The sequence below is a fragment of the Microplitis mediator genome, chromosome 1, assembly GCF_029852145.1.
Source record: "Microplitis mediator isolate UGA2020A chromosome 1, iyMicMedi2.1, whole genome shotgun sequence".
NCBI lineage: Eukaryota > Metazoa > Arthropoda > Insecta > Hymenoptera > Braconidae > Microplitis > Microplitis mediator.
In genome coordinates this window covers 24,506,530-24,530,002 of record NC_079969.1, presented here as the reverse complement: position 1 = coordinate 24,530,002, position 23,473 = coordinate 24,506,530, and the positions used below count along the sequence as shown (strand labels likewise).

General features: G+C 29.6%; 1 protein-coding gene across 2 annotated transcripts in view; it reads left to right on the top strand.

The window, feature by feature from the left end:
* The window catches only part of LOC130665275 (SKI family transcriptional corepressor 2), an 81,679-nt gene that overhangs the window by 9,033 nt on the left and 49,173 nt on the right, over nt 1-23,473 (top strand). For both annotated transcript variants that reach the window (XM_057465604.1, XM_057465600.1), the window contains exons 2-5: nt 10,218-10,314; nt 13,276-13,568; nt 13,868-14,481; nt 15,005-15,330. In XM_057465604.1, coding sequence (XP_057321587.1) covers nt 10,219-10,314; nt 13,276-13,568; nt 13,868-14,481; nt 15,005-15,330 — 1,329 coding nt within the window. In that variant the 5' untranslated portion in view covers nt 10,218. The remainder of the gene's footprint in view (nt 1-10,217; nt 10,315-13,275; nt 13,569-13,867; nt 14,482-15,004; nt 15,331-23,473) is intronic.

Genomic DNA, 23,473 nt, shown 5'->3' with positions numbered 1-23,473 from the left:
TCGAGGGTTCTTTGCTCTACTCTTACATACTTGCGTGTAGGTCGTTTTACGTGGGGACAGCCGCCCTGTCGACCTTGATTCAAGGGGTGCCCGTGTTTTTTTTATTTATACACCATAAACTATACTCGTGCTGTGAATTAGCCCTAAAAAAATAAATAATTGTACTATTTATTTCATCTGTAATTGATGGTCTTAATTATACTTTTAGATATTTTATTCGGGATTTTTCGTTTTTAAGGGCTAATTCAAACAATAATTTTTTATTGCACATTTTTAAAACATATTTTTTTGGACTACAAATCAATTAATTTTTGTTAACAAATTTTTAGATGAAAATAAAATTTTGATCAAAATGCACCGACACTAGAGATTTCAATCTACAAAATACTTTTTTTAAATCTCAATACGATTATTTTTCACAAAGTTACAGCCTTGCAAATATCACTAAAAAAGTTCTAAAATTTTTCTGTTCCTTTAATTTTTGGCATAAGTGTATTATTACAATTTTTGATAATTAATATGTAAAAAATCTACTGGATCTAGATTTCTGAAATGTTTCGCAAAAGTGCTAGTATGTCAGCCGAAAATTGCAGGCCACCTCAACTACCCCTTAAACAGCCAAGTTACATAATTTTTTTTCATTTTCGTTGCGGGAAAAACTTTCTGATCTTCAGGTACATTAATTAACCCTACATGTCATATACTGAGTCTTTGGAGGAACAGTCAAATTAAAAAAAAATTCGGTAACAACAATTTTAAACTTTTGACTTTGGCAGCTTCTGAACCACACTAAAAAAAAAACTGTCGACTGAATGTAAATATTCTTGATTCAAGAAAATTTTTTGAAAAACTTCATTTTCTTGGATAAAGTCGAAATCTCCTCTGATCAAGACGAATTTTCTTTAACCAAGACAAATTCTCTTGGCTCAAAAAAACCTTGACTTGGTTCCCGAAAACGTTTTTCTTCCAAAATATTTTCTTGACTCAAGATAATCTTTTTCTCTGTGTTTGTTTTGTCCCTCAGGAAGAAACAAATAATGTTTTCGCCTGCTGAAAGCCAATTTCATTCTTGATTGCAGCTATTACTTGTTATATTGTTCTATTAGTAATTTCCGATCACTTATCTTATTACTCTAAGTAACAGCTCTGACTTTGCAATTAAGTTTGGTCTAATAGTTGGTCTTAAATTAACTTCTTAAATTAATTTCTGGCTGACTGCTGACACTGAAACTTGAAATCCCATGGCATGTAATCATAAAAAATCTAGTGTGTGACACAGGATGAAACATGATTTCAAACTGCGGCGACCAACTTCACCCTGGTCTGAAATCGTCTTGTTTCATCCATTGTCACACAATATACTATTTTTTTCTTTAATTTCTATGTGAACTATAACTATTATAAAGACAAAACGGCCATGTAGGATTTCGTGATTTCAAAAAAATTTTTTTCAATCAAAGCTGAATCAATTCGAAAATAAATTTTTGATTGCTTATCAATTTTTAATTCATTAAAATCCGCTGTAAATATTTTTTATCATTTTCTTCCCACCTGAATTTTACTTTTAAAGTATAAATTTTTATTACTTATTGATAATAAATTCCCAAAATAAGATTTTTAATTAAAAATTCTACTATAAAATTTATGAAGATGATTCAAATTTTCGACATATAAAATTTAATTTAAATTATATGACTCATAAATTCCACAAGTCAAGTTAAAAAAGTCATACTACAATTTTCTACATTCCAATATCATGTTTAATTTACACAGTATGATTTCTAGTGGCATTGGAATACATATATTTACTTGCATGTGTATACATCTTTCAATATGTTATCTTCATTAGACTAATTATCATTCAGCCGCAGTTGGAAGTAACCGCAAGTGGGGTTTGGAACTAGATTCAGAAGGGCGTTAGCGTAAATTCGTTGATTAAATCAGGGACTCACTCATACGAGGGAGCAGATAAAGCAACATGATTGTTTAGGGTGGTTTAAAATTTAATTTTAAACATCATCGTTATAATTGCCACCCTTTTTATTATTTCATTCCTTCCTTCCTCATAAACACCTGCTGACATACACCAGAACTTAAATAATAATAGTGATGACTATGTTTTTTTACTTTACAAGTACTTACATTTTTTAATCAATTATTAAATTGAATGACAAAATTTAATCAATCAAATTATTAATAAACACATTTTTCATATAAATATAAAGGGGATCGCTGATTCGCTGCACGATCGTGGTGTCTGAAAATGAAAATAAAATTGACAGCCAAAAATTATATCTTCACGGTTTAATTCAAATGACGTCATAATAAAATTTAAAAGTTTTTTCGGTACAGTCGACTACCCGTCATAAGCCAGGTCTAAGGGACAGGGAAAATTTTTCTTGAAATTTCAGTCTCTCCACTACCGTGCGTTTAGTTTTGTTCTCGACTACTCGTTATAAGCTTGTTTTATTTAATATCATTTTAAATGTCATATTTACGTTTTGTTACATACGTCAGTATCCCGATTTTTCTAGTGCTTATGGCGCTAAAATAAATACTTATCTTTTTACACAAATAATAATTGTACTGGAAAAAATTATAATGACAACGGTATTAATTACAGTAATAATAATAATAATTGTTATTGATCAACATAATGCTCAATAAAACTTTTAAATTGTAACAGAAGCTTTAATTGTAATTAATCATTACAATTATCAACAATAAATTATATTTTACTTAATATTTATTAAATTATTATCCGCGAGAGATCGATAGTAAATTTTCATCATTGATTTTGATATTTTGTTCCTATTGTTAGTTTATAATTTATAGAATTTTAACGGAGGCTTATAACGGGATGTCTGGTACGAAACTCAAAAAAGTGGTTAAGTAGGGAAGCTGTGTGGACTCAGTACCTGCCGATTGAGGGGAAGAGGCTTATAACGGACAGGCTTATGACGGGTAGTTGACTGTCTATAAAAATATATAAAAATTAATTAGTTATTACGAGCAACCTGCAGTCACTACGTGACTGCTCAAATATCACTACCAAATTCATAAAATACGCAGAAAAAAAGGATTTCTTGCCGCAAAAAATTTTAATTTGCACCAAGAAATTTTATGCATTATAAATTAAATACAAAAATTGTCTTGGGGCGAGAAAAGATTTTTTTGGTCAAAAAATAATTCCTTGCACCGAGTAATTTTTTCTAGTTCTAAATAAATTTTTGTTTTCAATTCACAATGCAAAAAAATTATTGGGGTAAGAAAAAATTTTCTTTAGGCGAGTAAAGATTTTTTGTGTCAATGAATCCTTTTTTTTTCTATGCACACTTTTTTGGCTTTGAGAAGCTTCCTAAATCCAAAAGGGAGTATAAAAATCTGTCATTTTGGAATAAGTAACGCGATATAAATAATATAACTATATATATTCAGTTATATTCAGTCATATTTAGTGACAGAATAATTAAAGTATTAATTTATTTAAAGAAAATAAATACGATCATCTTTTTTCTCGCGTAATTTAAATGTAATTCGAATGGTATAGATAAATCTATTTACGTCAATACTTAGCAATTAAAAAGAGTTTAAATTATGAAAAGGCACAAATTCAAGTCAAGATCTATCTAACGATACCAATTTCAATAACATTAACTAATTCTATCATATAGATATGCCGGGAACAAAATTTTCTTTATTCTCTTAATAATATAGATTATTGTTAAGAATAAATAAAATTAAAGAAAATCTACTTCCGTTAAATACTATCGTGAATTGTAAAATTTACTTTTCAACCTGATAAATAATTTAAATAAAAAAAAAAAAAAGTATGAAACACAGTTTACAATTATCGAAGCAAGAAACGACATGATTCTCTCATGATAAAAATTTATCATAGAAACAGAAAAGTGTATTTACGTATTTATATAAATGAATAAGAAAATAAAAAAAGATAAATTTAAAATATAAGGTAGAAAATACTGAAAAGTTGTTTTATATGTATAAATAGGAGGGAGAATTGTGGCGCAGCCGTAATACAAGTACTGAGATTTAACAATGTTACAAAATAAACCTACGCTTTGTCTTGCACTTACTCACTTTATTCATATAACTTTCTTTCTCTGTCACTTCTATTCTGAGTTTACTGTTCTCTTTTAAAACCGACATCTGTCTCACTCTCACTACCCTCGAGTCATCTCTCATTCCCTCATCTGACACAAGACTCCGGCTTCGCAGATTGAATCGTAAAATAGCCGAGAGACGGGGAACAATGCACTTGACGTTATGTTTGCATTTAAATAATCTGCAAATACATTTTATCTTCCATTCTGTCTATCTGTATATTAATTTCATCTACAATATGTTGAGACTTTATATATGTACATATGTATTATTCATTTTACATCTCTGATTCATTTTATCCAGTAATTATAATTTCATAGTAATGTATCACAATTAAAATTTTTAAATTAACTTATTAATTAGATTATTTAAATTACTTTACTTAGAGAATAATTATTACTTTCAATGTAAATGAAGACAAATATTCTATGCATACACTTTCACTAGAGTACAGTCGACTACCCGTCAAAAGCCTGCCCGTTATACGCCACTTCCCCTCAATCGACAGGTACTGAGTCCAAACAGCTTCCCCACTTAAACACTTTTTTGAGTTTCGTACCAGACATCCCGTTATAAGCCTCCGTTAAAATTATATAAATTATAAACTAACAATAGGAACAAAATATCAAAATTAATGATGAAAATTTACTATCGATCTTTCGCGGATAATAATTTAATAAATATTAAGTAAAATATAATTTATTGTTGATAATTGTAATGATTAATTACAATTAAAGCTTCTGTTACAATTTAAAAGTTTTATTGAGCATTATGTTGATCAATAACAATTATTATTATTATTACTGTAATTAATACCGTTGTCATTATAATTTTTTCCAGTGCAATTATTATTTGTGTAAAAAGATAAGTATTTATTTTAGCGCCATAAGCACTAGAAAAATCGGGATACTGACGTATGTAACAAAACATAAATATGACATTTAAAATGATATTAAATAAAACAAGCTTATAACGAGTAGTCGAGAACAAAACTAAACGCACGGTAGTGGAGACTGAAATTTCAATAAAAATTTTCCCTGTCCCCTAGACCAGGCTTATAACGAGTAATCGACTGTAGTAAAGGTTGAACGTGTATACAAATTTTTTTTTTCACTATCTAAAAATTATTAAATGATTTTTATTTTATTTTATTTATTTAATAAAAATATGAATTCATATAAATCTGTTTGAATTTTTTTTAATCAAATAAAATTGGATAGATGATATGTAAGTAGAAAAATTATTATTACATACATATTCATGTTGTATTATAATATTTTAAACTCATATTTATTTTTTCCCAAAAAAAAAGAAAAATTATTAAATTTGTAAATTTGTAAAAAAAAAAGCAATTTAATATAAAATATTGTAAATCATAATTATACTTATAATTTTATATCCATATTCATAAGCCGTAGAAATAAAAAAAAAACAAGTATCACAATATATAAATAATTATATATTTTATAAAAATTGCAACATTATATTTGTAAATTGAAATTTTTTTAAGCTCTAAAAGAATTAAATAATAATATGAAATTTATTTAAAAAATTCGCAACTTGTTATCTGAATTTAATAGAAAATGTTTTCAAACCTCTTTTTTTAGATTCAAAGAAATAAAAGGATATTTTGACAATAAATAATAATTTTTTTTAAGATAAATCGGAATTTGTCGTTTAATACACGGAAAAAAGGCAGTTCAAAAATTGAAATATCTGTATTTATTACAGTTTCGTACAGTAGTAAAGCGGTGCGACTTTGAAACTGTAAAAATTACATTGTTATCCCAGACATAACAAATATTACAGTTTCAAACTCGATATTGCCCAGCTTCTATAGTAAACAGATTTCATAATTTTAAATTTTATTCTAAAATTAGTTAAAATTACATTTTCGATCGTTAATATTACTATTCTGTATAGTGGTATTCTTCTTAAGATATATAATTTAAAAATTACAGTGTGAGCTGTGATTTTTCTCAGATCACTCATCATTCTCGACAATTGATAACTCACAGTGTAATTTTTATGTTATGGATAGATAAGAGGTATTACTCCGGAAAGCAAAAAATACATAACCAATAAATCTTAATTTTTACAGTTTCACCTATCAACTATTAATTTTTAAATAAAGCAAGAATTCAAAATAGGGGAGAGGGGAGCAGAGTGGGCTTAAGGGGTTAAGGAAAATAATTATAATATCATTTATTTTTTTTACGCGTTTACTTGTTTTTAGACCCTTGATACTTATTTTCACTTCATTATGCTGCGTCCATTAAAATTGAAAAATCGAAAATTAGGGGCAAAGTGGGCCCTCCAAAAAATTTCGGACTTGATATTTTTTATTCTTTACACGTGTGATATTTGCAAATAACTATAAAACAATTGTATTTTAATAACATAAAAGTCATTCTAATAGTCTGCTGCGATTGAACTTTAAAACGTAATTTTATTATCTTTAACTTAATGAATTTTATTTAATGAACAGTTTTGATGGTCTATTTAAGCCCTTATTATATAAGAAATTTCGATAAGTTTATTATCCGTCCGAATTTATCGGCGTATAGAAAATTTTGAGTGGTCCACTTTGCCCCCATATTTTTTTAAGTTTTGAAAATTTTAAGGGGCCTACTTTGTCCCCAGGGGTCCATTTTGCCCCCTCCTCAGCTAAAAAGTAAATAATTCTTTAAAGATTTATCTAACTAAAATTACATTTTAAACTGTAAAATTTGCTGCTTAAAATTTTATTAACTTTGCTACTACAACAAATTTCTAAAATTACAGTTTAAGCTTTAATGTTTAAATATTTTGGTCCCAAAAGCCTGTTTTCACTGTAGAAACTTTAATTTTTCAACTGCTCTTTTTTCCATGGAGTTTGAGCTTTCAAGCCCATTTACCCTCTTTGGAAATTTCCATACAATCTTTCGTAATTCTGATTTTCCGAATCACCCCCTTATGTATAATTAAAAAAATTTTACAAAATCAAAAATTAATTAATTTATAATTTTTAATAAAATGCAAAACAAAATTATAGTCAGTAGTGAAAAAAACTACTAGTCAGCCATAGCGATAGTAGAAGTTCCGTATATTTTATTTAAATTAATTACTGAAAAATAATTTAAACGAATAATTAACACGGGTGTTAAAGTCAATGGCGTTTGGCATTATAGGATGACCTATCAGGGTGAATATCGTGGGACGAGAATGAAAAAGAGGAGGAGATAGTAACGTTAGTAGTCCAGTTGTTGCCGTGTTGCTGGGCCATTCTCGCTCCAGCGTTGTTTCACGGTGGATGAGAATTTAATTTGCACAAGAAGACAGAGGGGCTGAGGGGTGGACTGTGGAAGAGTGACTGGGATAGAAATAACGAGAATGAGAGCAAGAGCAAGAGGGAGAGGATTGTACAGATAGTACCTTGTTTAAGTGTAGGAGGGAATGTCAAATTGAATTAACCCCCTCTGTTGAACTGGCCTCCCGGGACGTTTGCCAACATTGCGCTCGCGCTCTGAGCTTTCCTGAGTTTCTCTTGTATATAACAGTATTTTCAAATAACGCATATTGAGTTCACTTGTGTTAGTATACACATATATATATATAATACATAAACACGAGCTGTTGTATCTAGAAGCAGGATTTAAAGCTACGCACACAGTTGTTTACCCTCATCAAGGCGTTTTCAATTAAAATCAACATCTGAGGAGTTTCTTATCCTCCTTTTACTTATTTTCTTACCATTCTACAGCTTCAATAAACTAAATCTTCTTTACTCGTTAAATTAAGGTGAGCTTGCTCTGTGACAATGTGCCACCTTATATTCTCAAACGACCAGTTTAAATGCCCCTTTTTTTTAATGAGGCATTTATTTATCATTTTAATTTCATTTTTAATTTATCTTCTTTAATACAATAATTATTTATAGAAATAAATCGTTAATTTATAATTAGTTTTTTTAACTTTACGATAGAAAAGTCCATAGTAATCTGGACTATGATGACTCAAGTATAAGAACGCACTGTAAAGAATTTGCAGACTGAAGCTGGATAAAATTCGGAATTGAAACTCACTCCGAAAGGGGGTTTACTTTCATACTAAAAATTGGATCGTGATTTTTTCTAAAACTTCGAAACTCTGAGTGACAGATTCAGTTAGAATTTTAACAAAATTCATAACCATTCCGAATTCACTCTTCATTTTTTATAGTAGGGCAAAATAGGCTTACATTTGAATTACATATAAGTAGGGCCAGGATTTTTGCGTTAATTTAAAAATAATTAATACTTAGTAGTGTGAAATTTTTTATATTACGGGGAAAATATTGGTCTTATTAAAAAAATTTCCAAACAAAAGTTGTAGGAAATTTAATTTTCTAAAAAAAATGTCTCTTATAATTTTTTTTTAGGACTAATAAGAAAGCCGTAATTTCAAAATTAAGATTTTCATAACTAATCAAATTTTGAATTATTCATTATGAGTCTTAATTTTTGAATTACGGTGAAAATATTGATCGTATAAGAAAATCATAAGAAACATTTTTTTAATAAAATTAAATTTTCTACAACTTTTGTTCGAAAACTTTTTTAATAAGACCAATATTTTCGCCGTAATATCAAAAATTTGAACTACTCATTTAAAAAATAAGGCAAAAATCTTATCCCTACATATGTATAAGCCTTTTTTTCCTAAGGGGCCCGTTTTGCCTTATTCTCTTCTATATAATTATTTCAATCAATTTTTGTAGTGACTAAAAACTGCTTTGCTGTAGTGCGGGTAACGAATAAAATATACTAACATTAATTACAAGGAAGGGAGAGACGGGTGGGCAAAGTGGATCGGCCAAAAATTTTTTTTTTTTTTCAAAATGATTTTCAAACGTCATTTTTAATTCTTATTATCATTTCTCCACAATTTGTGGCGTCCAAATAATTTTTTTTTTAAAATTTTTTTCTGGAAATTTGCGATTTCAAAGATTTGAAATTGAATTCCCTTATTACTGCAGCTATTTTCAATGATGTAGAGTAATTAAAAGTTTTTTATTAGATCAAGTGTGTAAGGTTTAAACTTCCCACCCTGATGACAAAACTCCGAATGAAACCGATTGACTTTCAATTGGAGTTTTTAACCAGAGCTAGAGTGTTTGGAAATGACCGATGTCTAGTAAGAGAGCGAGTATGTGAGAATCATAATAAACTTAATATAAAAATGCAGTATCGAATAATTATTTCAACACTTGAAATTAATAAAACCAATTTTTTTTTCTCAGTAAGGAGTGAATAAGTTAGTGCACAAAAAAGTATTGAATTGATATAATTTTCTGCTGAAACTGTTGCAAATGTTGATTGATCCATAGAAGGGTGAGATCGCGATATGTAGGATTGAGGCAAAGGGAGTGGAAAAGATTTTGTGATCTATTGTGTTGAGAGGGCACTAGAATATAAATTCACAAGAGGAAATGAGCCTCAATAACTTCCGAATTCCGCACTTTTTTCTATTTCTAAAAGAGCTTATTTGGGAGAGATAGGAAAGATGGAAAACTAAGAAACAAAAGTTCATTTTTTTTAATTGATTGATATTAAAAATAACAATACGACTAAAAAAAGAAATGAAAGTTTAAATCACAAATAATGAACAGAAGTAAGGAAAGCATTAAAAAATTTTAATTACAATCACCACTTAACAGAGTCGTTACATTCTCATTAATCAGAATTAAAAAGCTTATAGATACCAATTAATTCTGAATCGAAAACAGCGATTGTGGCATCAATTTTAATCATTTGAATCGTAATTGCAAACTTTGATTGAAAGCTTTATATTTCACAATCAATTCTCTACAACTTCATCAATCAACGAATAATTAAAACGTTATTACATTTTTTTTATTTTACATAAAAGAATTTTAAATACTCGTTTAATTTTTATCAATACTTTAAAAAAAAAATTAAATGAAATTGTAACCATAAAATATTAATTCATAGCTCGTTCAATTTATTAAATTCAATAAAAGTTAAATTGTTTCAGTGGCCTCAAATTAATCACTCGAGTATCCACCGATAATAAAAAAATAACTTTTATTTTTTTTTTATTTTTTATCATAGAATGGAAGGACCAGCAATATTATCGTTGGCGCCTCCCAACTCCCAGAAATCGTCGCAATCAAGTCCCCTGCCACAACTCCATTCAAAATCAAACCAGGTAATCTGTTTGATTTTTTTTTATTACTCTTTCTTTCATTATTTTTATCTCTCAACTTTTCGCCAATTATTTTTAAATGCCAGATCAATATTTACTTTGAAAAAAAAATTATTTCAATAAATTTTTGAATTATATATAATTATTTAGTTGAAGTATTGATTTTATGTACACAGAAAAAAAAAATTTTCGACTGAAAGTAAATATTCTTGATTCAAGAAAATTTTCTCTTTTGAAAACCTCAATCTCGGATAAAGTAGAAATCTCCCTGACTAAGAAAAATTTTCTTGGCTCCAGAAAATCTTGACTTAGTTCACGAAAACGTTTGTCTTCCTAAATGTTTTCTGGACTAAGTATTTTTTTCTGCACTTATAGAAGTATTTATTTGAGCCAAATACGATTTATTAATAGTTGATCAATGATTTATTTGAAAGCTTAACCAAATAAATTTTTGTTAATAGCACCGGCACACAAAAAAAAATAAGTTCTCTGTACTTTTGACGGGACCGATTTATTCCCATTTATTTTGACCCGCTGAATCCGAATCCGAGGTCCGTTTAACCCGTACACCCTCAGATTTTTAGAAAACTTTAAAAAACCTCAAAAATACACAAAAATCGACCGTTTTTTAAATTTAAAAATTTTTTTAACCCTAACTAAGCATGATTTTTGTGTATTTCGGTCCTCCACATACTAACCTGAAGTTTATTTAAAACATTAGCCATTTAAAGTCTGAGTAAATTCCAAAAAACCCCAAAAAATTGCAAAAAAGCAAAAAAATTCTTAGTATTGTGATGAAAAAAATTTTATAGGGCTAAATAAATAATTATTTTCATGTATGTTTATCTGTCACATATAATTATCGAACACCCATGGCTTAGATATCTCTAAAATTTTAAATAAATGGCAAAAATTCCCAAAAAATCGAAAAAAATAAAATTTGGTATAACAAAAATCAATTTTTAAATCGAAATAAATAAAAGAAATCATATTGTTCGATCTGTGATATATATATAAAAAATATTTTGGCCTAAAACATAAAAAAATTTTAATATGCTTCAAAAAATTTTTTTCATCACAATACTAAGAATCTTTTTGCTTTTTTGCAATTTTTTGGGGTTTTTTGGAATTTACTCAGACTTTAAATGGCTAATGTTTTAAACAAACTTCAGGTTAGTATGTGGAGGACCGAAATACATAAAAAACATGCTTAGTTAGGGTTAAAAAAATTTATATATTTAAAAAACGGTCGATTTTGTGTATTTTTGAGGTTTTTTAAAGTTTTCTAAAAATCTGAGGGTGTACGGGTTAAACGGACCTCGGATTCAGATTCAACGGGTCAAAATATATGGGAATAAATCGGTCCCGTCAAAAGTACAGAGAACTTATTTTTTTTTGTGTGCCGGTGTAGTTAACAAGTGAATTATTAAATGAGATTTATTTGAATCAAGTAAATATTTCTTAATATAGTCGTCCTGATAAAAGCTTGGGATTTGTTCCCGCCACGGTTTCTTCCCCCACCCTTTAAATGTTGGTTTGGCACATGCGCACATTCAATGACGCATGCGCCCATTCTAATATCATGGTGGTGGGAGAAGAAACTGGTAGGAAAAAAATCCCAAGCTTTTGTTGGGACCACTATAGTTAATAAATGGCGTATTTGAATAAAAGGAAATGATACATGAAGTTAATTAAGTAGGGTTATGACTAAGGCCAAGAATTTGGTTTTTTTAAAAGGGAGAATTAAAAGATGGGAGGAGCTGAATTTCTGATTGGTTGAATTTTTATAGATTTGTATTTGTTTATTTGGATGGAGTGAAAAGAGCGATGGAACAAAAATAAGTTTAATCGATGCAAAACAAATATACTAGTCACATAACCATGTATATTTGTAATCTTGATGTGAAACTTCGTTGGTTGAAACTCTAAAATATGCAGTCAACTATATTTTGAATGAATAGAAGCTGTCCAGCGTGCAAATCATGTTCCAATTAAAGAAAAATTTTTTGATCCGTCGGCTAAAGTAATATCATCTAAAATATTTGCAAAATAATACCCTTAGTTTAAAATCATTCAAAATATAGTTGGGTGTATGTTTTATAATTTCAACCAATGAAGTTCCACATCAAGATTACAAATATACATGGTTTTCGTGACTAGTATATTTGTTTTGCATTGATTAAACTTATTTGTGTTTCATCACTCTTTCACTCCATTCAAATAAGCAAATCTATAAAAATTCAACCAATCAGAAATTCAGCTCCTCCCATCTTTTATCTCTCCCTTTTAAAAAAACCAAATTTTTGGCCTTAGTTATGACAAACAATTTATAGTACTATTTAATTTTATTTTTTTAAAGAAATTACTACACACGGTAATTAATTTTTAAAACACTCAGCATTTTTTATTTATAAAACAATAGGGTAGCGGTACCGTTTTTCGCCAATTTAGGGCCAGTTTTGGACACTTAAAAAATTCAAATAAAATGATCTGTAAAAGACCCAATAACATAATCAATTTTTTAAATATGTCTAACAATATTTCTATCCCACTACTAAAATGAAAATTTTATTTCCCACTTTTTCATTAATTAAAATAAAGGATTAAATGTCCAAAAATGGAGCAGTGGCCACAAATGGTACCTCTACCCTATTTAGTTGATTATATTTTGAATTTGTTACACGTAACGGACGAATGAACGATTTACACTAGACAATATACTGAAAGGTGTTATAAAAAGAAAGTGGCGCTGTAGTCGAATATCGCAGCGATGTTCACTTAAATATGAGATTTATTAACTATTAATAAATCTATATTTGAGGCAAACAAATACTTCAGCCAAATAAGGCTGAAAAACTGTTTCAAATAAATACATTTATTAATATCAAATAAATACTTCTATCAGTGTGTAGAAAATGAATAATAATAAGAACATTATGCATCTATAGCTCTTGTGAGTTTCAGGTTGGAACAGTATCTCTGTATGGAATCCACATCGTGTCACTGATGATTGAAGGTCAAGAACGTCTTTGTCTTGCTCAAATTAGCAACACCCTCCTTAAACAATTTAGTTACAATGAAATTCACAACAGAAGAGTTGCCTTGGGAATCACATGTGTTCAGTGTACGCCCGTACAATTGGAGACTCTCAGGCGAGCTGGTGCTATGCCACCATCATCTAGACGCTGTGGCATGATAACAAGACGTGAAGCTGAACGACTGTGTAAATCATTTTTAAGTGATAATTCTCCGCCAAGGTTCGTTTTATTTCTTTGTGAAGAATTTAAAAGTTAGCCCGCATTTAAAGTCATCACTTGCCACTTTTAGTTGATGGCCACAGTTAATCTACACCGTCAATTAATCTAATTAAATTTTTTTCGATTACAATAAAAATGAGTTTTTAAAAATATCTCACATTTTTTTAAATTTTGTTGACTTGAAATTTAAAAATTTACATTAGAAAATTTCAAATAATTTTGAGGTTAGATAATAAGACTCGGCTAGAACTTGAAACTAAAAATTCCCAACCTAATATAGAAAAATGATTAATTTACAGACTTCCAGATGATTTTGCGTTTTCTGTTCATCATGAGTGCACCTATGGATGTCGAGGTGCTTTTGTTCCGTCCCGTTATAATAGTTCGCGCGCAAAATGTATAAAATGCGCGTACTGTAATTTATTTTTTTCTCCAAACAAATTTATCTTTCATTCTCATGAGACTAATCCTAATAACAAGTACGTACAGCCTAACGCCGCAAACTTTAACTCTTGGAGACGTCACATGAAACTCTCGGGAAATCCACCTGACCATATTATTCATGCCTGGGAAGATGTAAAAGCAATGTTCAATGGTGGAACTAGAAAACGTCTATTGTCTAATCAAGGATCCCGCGAATCAATTGTTCCAGCGAAACGAGCAAGATCATCACCAACTGTTTTAACACCACCAGCAATTACAACATCTGTACCAACACCTCCTGCACATCCTGTATTACCTCGAGTACCACCATTTCCAGAATTACCACTTCCTTTGTCAAGAAGCCTTGTTATGGATTATATGTGGCATCAACAAGCGACGGCTGCCGTCGCTGCCAGTAAAACGCCGGGTTTTCCTTTTCCATCTTCCGCACTTCCTTGGTTATATAAAAGAGCGCCTGTACTATTTCCAGGTAATTACTAATTAATTTTAGCTCTATAAATAAATCAACTTCATTAATTGCTTATAAATTTTTAACCCTTAACGGATCCAGAAGACACCTGATTATTTTAAACTCAAAATATCTCGATAATTATTAAGTTTTTGAAAAAAGTATAAGATACCTTTTTTGTAGAGAATTTAATGAGCTACAAAAATTGTCTATTGTAATTTTTCGAGAATTCAATATTTACTGAGATATTTTAAAAAATTACTAAAGTATAATCATTTTTATGCAAAAAGTCATTTTTCCGTTTTTTTTTTCAAATTCAAATTAATGATAAAAATCAGAACTATCTATTTAAAATTAAACAAGATTTTACAGACTCCTTGTGATTATTATAGTTCGTGCCGAAAGTGCGATCATTGAAGAATAATTTAATTTACCGCCAATAAAAGAGCTAACATTAAATTTAAAATAAAAGAAATAAGAAATAATTTAGTATTTAAATTACATTTGATGCTAATATTATACGATTTATTTTAAAAAAATTCAGGACATTTACCAGCAACATTGAGTGGCACAGGAACAATTGAACCTATAATGCCTTCGGTAACAGCCTCACCGCTTCACCAATCGGCTTTCCGTCCAGTAATCCGACCATCACCAATAGTTGAGCCGATACAACGTCAAGATTCTACTTCAGAGGTTACTGCCGACAAAACCGATGATTCTGACGATGAGGTTGACATAGAAACTACCGAGGATGACGATCATTCGGCAACATCTCCACATAATTTACGGACTACCACGTCTGCATCGAATAATAATAATTCGCAAAAAAGCTCTTCGCCGCAGTGTTGGAGTCCTCCAAGAGAAACAGTAAGTTTTTAAAAATATTTTATGTCTTTAATTCTCAAATATGTGATGAAACAATTCCATGTGAACATTTAATAGAAATATATAACTCTGCTGTCCTCGAACTTAAATACTCGTCAGAATCCTACAGTGAGCAAATGTATTATTTTTCACAAGTTGATATACTGCATGGCCCTTTGAGGTTCGTTCCATATAGCAACCAGACTGCCACCTGCTTGCAATCATGCCCACTAACACGCTTCGCGATCGCGATTGCAAATAAGTATGGAAAAAAATGAAGAAATGGCCAGGAGAGATAGTCCGAAAAAGTTTAGAGTAATTTATTAGAAATATAGATAGATAGAGAAAAATTTTTTATTTGATCCTGGAATTCTAAGCTCCTTCAAGACCATCAACAATACATAAAGATAATAATTTACAGGTACATATTTGATACAGTGTTCGCATTACAATTTAAAAAACCGATACGAATTAATAACACTAACATATTAGACCACAGGATTAATCGTAATTACATTGATTGCAAGAAGTAGTTGAAACAAGCTTGTTTAAAATTTTCGAATTTGTCAATTACTGTAATGTCAGCCGGTAATGAATTCCAAATTTTTATGCCATGAATCAAGAAAGAGTTTTTATAAACAGTAGAATTACTTCTTGGTAAACGCAGATAGTCATGTCTGACATCGCCTCTTCTTAATGCAATCCGCAGAAATTCTAATTTTGATCTAAATAATTGATTATAATTTAGTTTGATTTCTTTGTAAAATAAAGAAGCTATGAAATAATCACTTCTCGCATTAAGTTTTAACTAGCCTAATTCTTGAGAAGTATAGTGAAATATTTACCTAGAAAATAGAGACTCGAATTGCTTGAAATGTAACCTTCCGGAAAGAAATGTTCAGACATGATCAGGCCTGAAATTAGACATGATCATGTCTGTTCAGACATGGCCAGGCTTGAAATTAGACATGATCATGTCTGTTCATGAATGACCAGGCTTGAAATTAGACATGATCATGTCTGTTCATGTATGATCAGTTCTGAAATTAGACATGATTATGTTTGTTCATGTATGACCAGGCTTGAAATTAAACATGATCATGTCTGTTCATGTATGATCAGTTCTGAAATTAGACATGATTATGTTTGTTCATGTATGACCAAGCTTGAAATTAAACATAATCATGTCTGTTCATGTATGATCAGTTCTGAAATTAGACATGATCATGTTTGTTCATCTATGACCAAGCTTGAAATTAAACATGATCATGTCTGTTCATGTATAATCAGTTCTGAAATTAGACATGATCATGCCTGGTATCTTTAGCCAAAGACTATGTTATGTAAACATTAGGGGTGTGAGAATAGTTCGAACTTACGAATTATTCGTGTCGAATCGAATCAAACTATCGAGTCGAACTTCGAATCTAATAATTCGAGTTTTTCGAAAATTTACTACACAAATAAAATCGAATTATTTGATTCGAACACGATTCGCACACCCCTAGTAAATATATAAAGTGTAAAACTGCAGAAAGCGGAAGTTATACAGTTAAAATTGCAACAAACTAATTTAATTCATTTAAAATTAATTGACTTCCATTTATTATAAATTTTATATAAAAACTATAGATTAATTTCAAAGATGTTTGTATTACTATAGTCATTCTATAAATATTACTGGGTAAATATTTGCAGATTTAATACAAGATATTTGTATACATACATTAAAAAATGTTCAACAAATGATATAATAATGACAGAACCCTATATAGTACTATTGGAACTAGAGTATGGAGTACGTGGTACTTGAACAATCACGTCGATGTGTGACGGTTGACAGTACTATAGAGTAGTGTCGCATGTGACCCTTTAGCACGCGACCTCATTCACGACACAGCCATTATCCCGTGAAATAAATATAATAGTATAAAAGTAGATGATAAATATAATTTATAATAGAATAGAAGAGCGCATGCGTCAATTGTTTCTAGTAAATTTGATATTATCGTACTTTAGATACTTTTGGATACACTCGATTACTTCGAAGCGTCAGACAATGATCGAGTGTTTGTGTGACGTGTAACTAGAAACTTACCGCTCCCAATGACGGGGAACACTTTGACCCTATACACCATTCTACTGTAAACAGTTTTTACTACTTAACTGAATGAATTTCATCCCTCTTCTTACATATTATATTGCATAAAAATATAACGAGGCTAAAAAAAAGTCGTAGTGAATTTATGAATTTTTAATTAATTTTTTTTTTTTTTTTTATACGTTATATTTATTTTCATATGAAAATATTAATTATAGTAAAGTGAAAAAAATCCATTACCCATTGAAATGAAAAATCATTTTTTTTTTTTTTGTTTTTTGTAGTTTTAAATATTAGAATAAATTTTAATTTTAAGAATAATGTTGATAATTGATTATTATTAATTTTTTTAAATAAGTTACTTGAGTGTACCTATAGTCGCTCACTAAATGTTGTGATGTGTACCATTACTTGATCAACACATGGCTTTATAATCGCTCATAGACATTACACAGAAAGAAGAGCAGTGGGAAAATTACATTTTTTAGCACAAAAACAGAACCCTCGTATCAAATAGTATATTACACACCTAGGGAAGTAAAGTAAGAAATGTCTCAGATCACATGTAATTGTTGGCTGAGGCGAAGCCGACAAACATGTGATCTGAGGCTTTCTTATTTACTTCCCGAGGAGTGTATACTATTTTTCTCCTCGACGGAGGCGGAAAGCGGCAACTTCGTTTTGCACAGCGGGACGAAAGTTGACGCTTTTCGCCCGGAGGTGAGAAAAAAACTTTAAGTAGTATAGTTTGCACTGTAATAATCGAGTCTACTTATTGTAATAAAGTAATTACACGTCGAGAAATTTTTACTAAAAATATTACCTGAAAGTATGATACTCTGATAACATGTGGAAAATATTTAAATTTTTCCCATGCACGTTGTAAAATATACTACTCGATAGCATGTAAAAAAAATGCAATTTCTACTCGCAAGATAGTAAATAGTATATTGTGTGACAAGGGATGAAACAAGATGATTTCAGACTAGGGTGAGGTTGACTGCCATCACCCGCAGTCTGAAATCATTTTTTATCCTGAGTCACACACTGTATTTTTCATGATTACCTCCATCGGAACTTTAAGATTCAGTATCAGCAGCCAGTAAAAAACAAGTTAATTTCAAGCCGATAATGCGAAGAACTGTTAGAGAATGAGAAATATGTGATTTACAGTCACTTATTAAATAGTAAATAAGACAAAAATATTATTTTCACTAATTTTTTAGTAATTTTATTTGGTTAATTAAAACTGTTACTTAAAAAATGAAATGAGTAAACTGAAGTGACAAGTAAACAAATGAGAGTAATAAGGTTGCAAATGAACATTAAATATAACTGACACCGGGCAGAAACACGCATGTTTCTGCCCGTTGTATGAAGGTATTTCTGAATTACGAATTCGCTAGCAGTTGTTTGCAGCATCGGCTTGAAATTAGCTTGATTCGACGGGCTGTAGAGACACTGAAACTTCAAATTTCGATGCTGGTATCATGAAAAATTTAGTTACTGGCTAGATGTCCTTACAAAACCAAACTTGATAGGTAATTTTTACTCAAAAATTCTCTGTATGTACAATCATAGATATAAAATTTTCCAGTTTATAATGTATTTTTAGTTGAATGAAACTTTATTATGAATGAAACCCTATGAAGGATTGAAAAAAGTCTTATGTGAAACTGTGATAATTGCTAAATAATTGGTGCGTCTCAGAAATAATGAAATTTTTACAGTTTCGAAGTAGAGGAACTTTGCTGATACTTGAAACTGTAATTCTTCCACTATTTTTTTCCGTGTATTAATTGAACTATAGGGTCTTTTACTTTAATAACAATAAAATTTCCTAGAAATATCTGTAATGAATTATATAAATCATTACTTTATATTTCAAAAAAAGAGGATCAAAGAGCATAAACCATTTGCCCTGTAGAATTTGCCCTGCGGTCTAACTGCTGCTCGCTTAGCCTGACCAACAACCAATCGAGATAATCATTGTGTAGGTAAATATCCCTTCTATTCAAACTTTGTATGATCTATCACAGAAATCACACTAGCAAATATCCATCCACAAATATTACATTTCGTACCATACATAATTTCATAATTAATATAAGTTAATACTGTATAATCGCATGGCTTTTTACTATTTCAATTACCAAATGTTCAATTTTAGAGATATTGCTGTATAATTAATTTTCAAGTATTAATCCCTCAGCTAATAAAGAAAGTCCGTGTGCATTTTTACGTCCCATTTTCTGTCAATTAGTTTCTATGTGTCTTGGGTCAAAGATTACGAATATCAACTTTATTTTTTCTTAGGGAGGCTATAGTAGTTTTTGTCCAAACTTCTCTCTCCAACAAAACCTCTCGACCCAAAATTAAAAGTAACGTCCAATGCATCTATAATTTAGCAATCTATGTTTTCATTTTTCAAAAGTGTTCATTTATTTAATAGATAAACGTGGATAAAGTTTCCCATTTACTGCTGACCATTAAGGGAACACTAATTAAATTTGGAAAAATATCGATCTTCAATTGACATCAATTTTCTGACAATTTGTTTATCACATCACTACTATACTCTACCCATGAAAAATGAATCATATATGACCAATTTTCATACATGCTCTATATACAACTCATTTTTCGCGGTTACAGAAATCTAAAGTACGAATTATTTTTTTTTCTCTCCACTGACCTTCGCAACGGTTATAAAAATTATTGTACAGAATATTTTAACAAAAAATAATAACAACTTCTACCAGACTGTTAATGCTAATAAAACCAATATAAGTCATATAAACGAAATGACAATGAAAATATGAATATTAAAATTTCAAAAGCTCTATAGTAAATTAAACAAAAAAACAGTTATCATTAGATCTTGTTTAAATAGCAAACTAAAAAGAACCTGCTACATAAAGGTTTATGGGACCTGTATAGTAGGATGATGTAGGCGAAGAGGCGAAGAGCCCCCAGATAAGCTGTCCCGGATGGCCAGACGGCTTTTCAATTCCCCTTGTCGGTGAACGTGTCGAATGTGAGGGATAAAGAGCCTGATGTCCATGTATATACATATATATATATATATATATATATATTCCATAGGGTCCCAAGTGTACATGGAACACTTGGTAGTGTTCTCGTTCTTGTTGACCAACACACATAATATGTTTGTGTGCATGGACATACGTACGTACCCTTAAACCTAGTTACCACGCTGTGCTACGAATGGGCCACAACTGTATTGCGGTAACTAAGTAATCCCCAAACGTTATTTGGAGTTATTTGTCGCTTCGCTGAATACGTAAGAGAGAGTATCTACTTTTATTATAACTGTACTGTCGTTTTTAGACATTATCGACGAAAGGTCTTTTTCTAATCTTACAAAGCAATAAATTTTTTTTATTCTTCCTGTTTTTTTTATCATATATTTATCTACAGTTTAATGTGAACGAGTTATTTTTTAAGTACTCTTATTGATTCACTTTAAAGTATTTTTTCAATAGATAAATTTTAAAATAAATAAATCACACATACGTTGAGGTAAAATGGTATCGAAAAATAAAATAAATACGATCAAGATTCTGGTGTAAGTTTTTTATCACGTGTGTATATTTGTATTAAATGTATGTGAATAGTGAATCGAATGCAATTAACTGGCGTCACGTAATCGAAAGCTTCACTCCCAAGTTTGAATTCCACTAAGAGGAAGACCGTAGTATGGAAGCATTTAAATCAAAGGATCGTCTCAGTTTAGTTAGCTTCTCTACCACAACTTTTAACTTTTAATTGCACCCTGTTCGTCTAAAGAGCTATTGGAATTCTTTTTTCATCTAAGAATTACACTTCTTTCACTTTTTTTCTTTCGCTCATTTCTACCATTAACAGACTTTTTTATCGTGTTCAATGTACTGATTAGTTACTTTAAATTTAAGTTCTTCTCCATCAGAAATCTGAACTATACACAAAAAAAATGATTTCTTGGCGCGAAAAATTTTTATTTGTCCGTACAAATTTTGCATTCAAAATTGAAAACGAAAAGTTTCTTAAGACAAGAAAAAATTTGTACTCATTACAACAAATTTTTTTTGTACACAGAAAATTCTTATAATATTACTATAATGTGGATATAGTTTACCAAATTCAATGAAAAAATTATTAAGTAAATCGCCTTGAGGTCTTCTGTAGAGAGATGATAGAAGGATATGAGACCCTGTCTCTCGTGAAATGTCGATTATCATAAATTCTGGTTGATTTATATGATGTGCATCCGAGATGTGAAGAACTTTTGACTTTAGAGATTTTTAAATACAACATGTTATGTCCCCACCTCTAATATAACGAGCAGTTTCATTGATGAGTCCTCTATCACGACGGATAATAGTGTAATCATTAAAAGAGATATTTATTTCTGGATTTAACCAGGTTTCGACTAATGTGAGGATGTGCGGCTTCATATCAGCAACTAATAGCTCAAATTGAGCTAAATGAGCTAGATAACTATTTATATTGTGATTAAATAGTTAGGGTTTTAGAATTGATAGCATGCTTATACTCTCTAAACATGAATTAGTGAAAATAAGTGAATATTCACTAATTCCAAGTGCAAACCGAACCACTAATTTCAAAAAGTGGTTCGGTTGGCACTCAAAATTAGTGAATATTCACTTATCTCACTTATTCGTGTTTAAAGAGTAATTTAATAAAAATTTCCATTATGATACAAATTTTTTTTTTTTGACATGAATAATTATCAATTACTTTGGCATTTTAAAGTAAAAATCAATTGAATTGAAGACGGCTTTTCAACAACTAAATGTCACAATATGACCTTTATAATGACAGAAGGACAGAACATACCTTATGTGACTTTTAACGTTTGATTTATTGTCGTTTATTTTGAAATTGTATCTAATAACAACTCTGTTCTACAGAAAATTCAATTCGTTATCTATCGTAACAAGACTTATCATTGATGTCTTAAAGATATAAAAAATTTTGCTTTTATTATAATAATATATTATAATCCTCTTACAATTTATCAATTGTCGTAAACTTTAAAAAAAAATTTTGATAAATTTCTTGACTAAAAAAATTTAAATACTTTTTTTATCATCCATATTTATTATATTTCTGTTTATACTTATTAAATTTAAAAAAATCATATCTATTTACTGGCTTACTGCAAAAAAAAAAAATGAAACAAAATAAGCCCTTGAAAAAACGAGGGGGAATACATGATGTGCTTTCATCAGTTACTTTAAACGGTTCCTCGACATAATTTCCTACAAAAAATAACTCAAGTAAAAAAAATCCCAGTAGAAATAACTTGTCACGTGAATTCCCATGTCAAAAAAAAAAAAAAATATTTATAAAAAAATGAGGATAAATAATTTCTGGATATTAAATAAATTAAAGTAGTTTTCAAGTAATTTACATAAAGGAAAGTTACATTTCACATAATTTTCGGATGCAAAGGAAAAAATTTTTTTTAATACTTTTTATTTAAAACAAGTCATCGATATTTTTTGACGGAAACTTTTGATTTTTGAAATAGCTTAACGAACAAAATTCAAAAAATAATGCTTAATTATATTTGCAAAAGTTATTTTGGAATATTTAAAAAACAAACTTTTTTTATAAAATTTTGGAAGTGCCCCGAACCCGACCCCTTACGATTTGGCTGAAAATTTTTTTTTTCTTTTCTATCCCATTAAAATGATTTTTCAGGAAATTTTCAAATTTTTTTACCCGACCCGAGAAAAGTTATAAGTTTTTGAAAAAAAAACCTTCTATTTTTTCGAATAGCTATTACTTCTTTAAAAGTTGACTATTTGGAACCTTTTTTTTTCACAAAAAAAAAAGATTTTTAAATGCTTCAAATAACATTATTAAATTTTAGTTAAAATGACAAACTAAAATAATTTTGATGATTTCGCCAACGATAAATTAATTTATAAAACATTTTATAAAAAAAACTATCGATGCCCAAATCGCACCACGAGGAGGTATCATCAATTGCGACCCGCACACACGAAAAAAGAG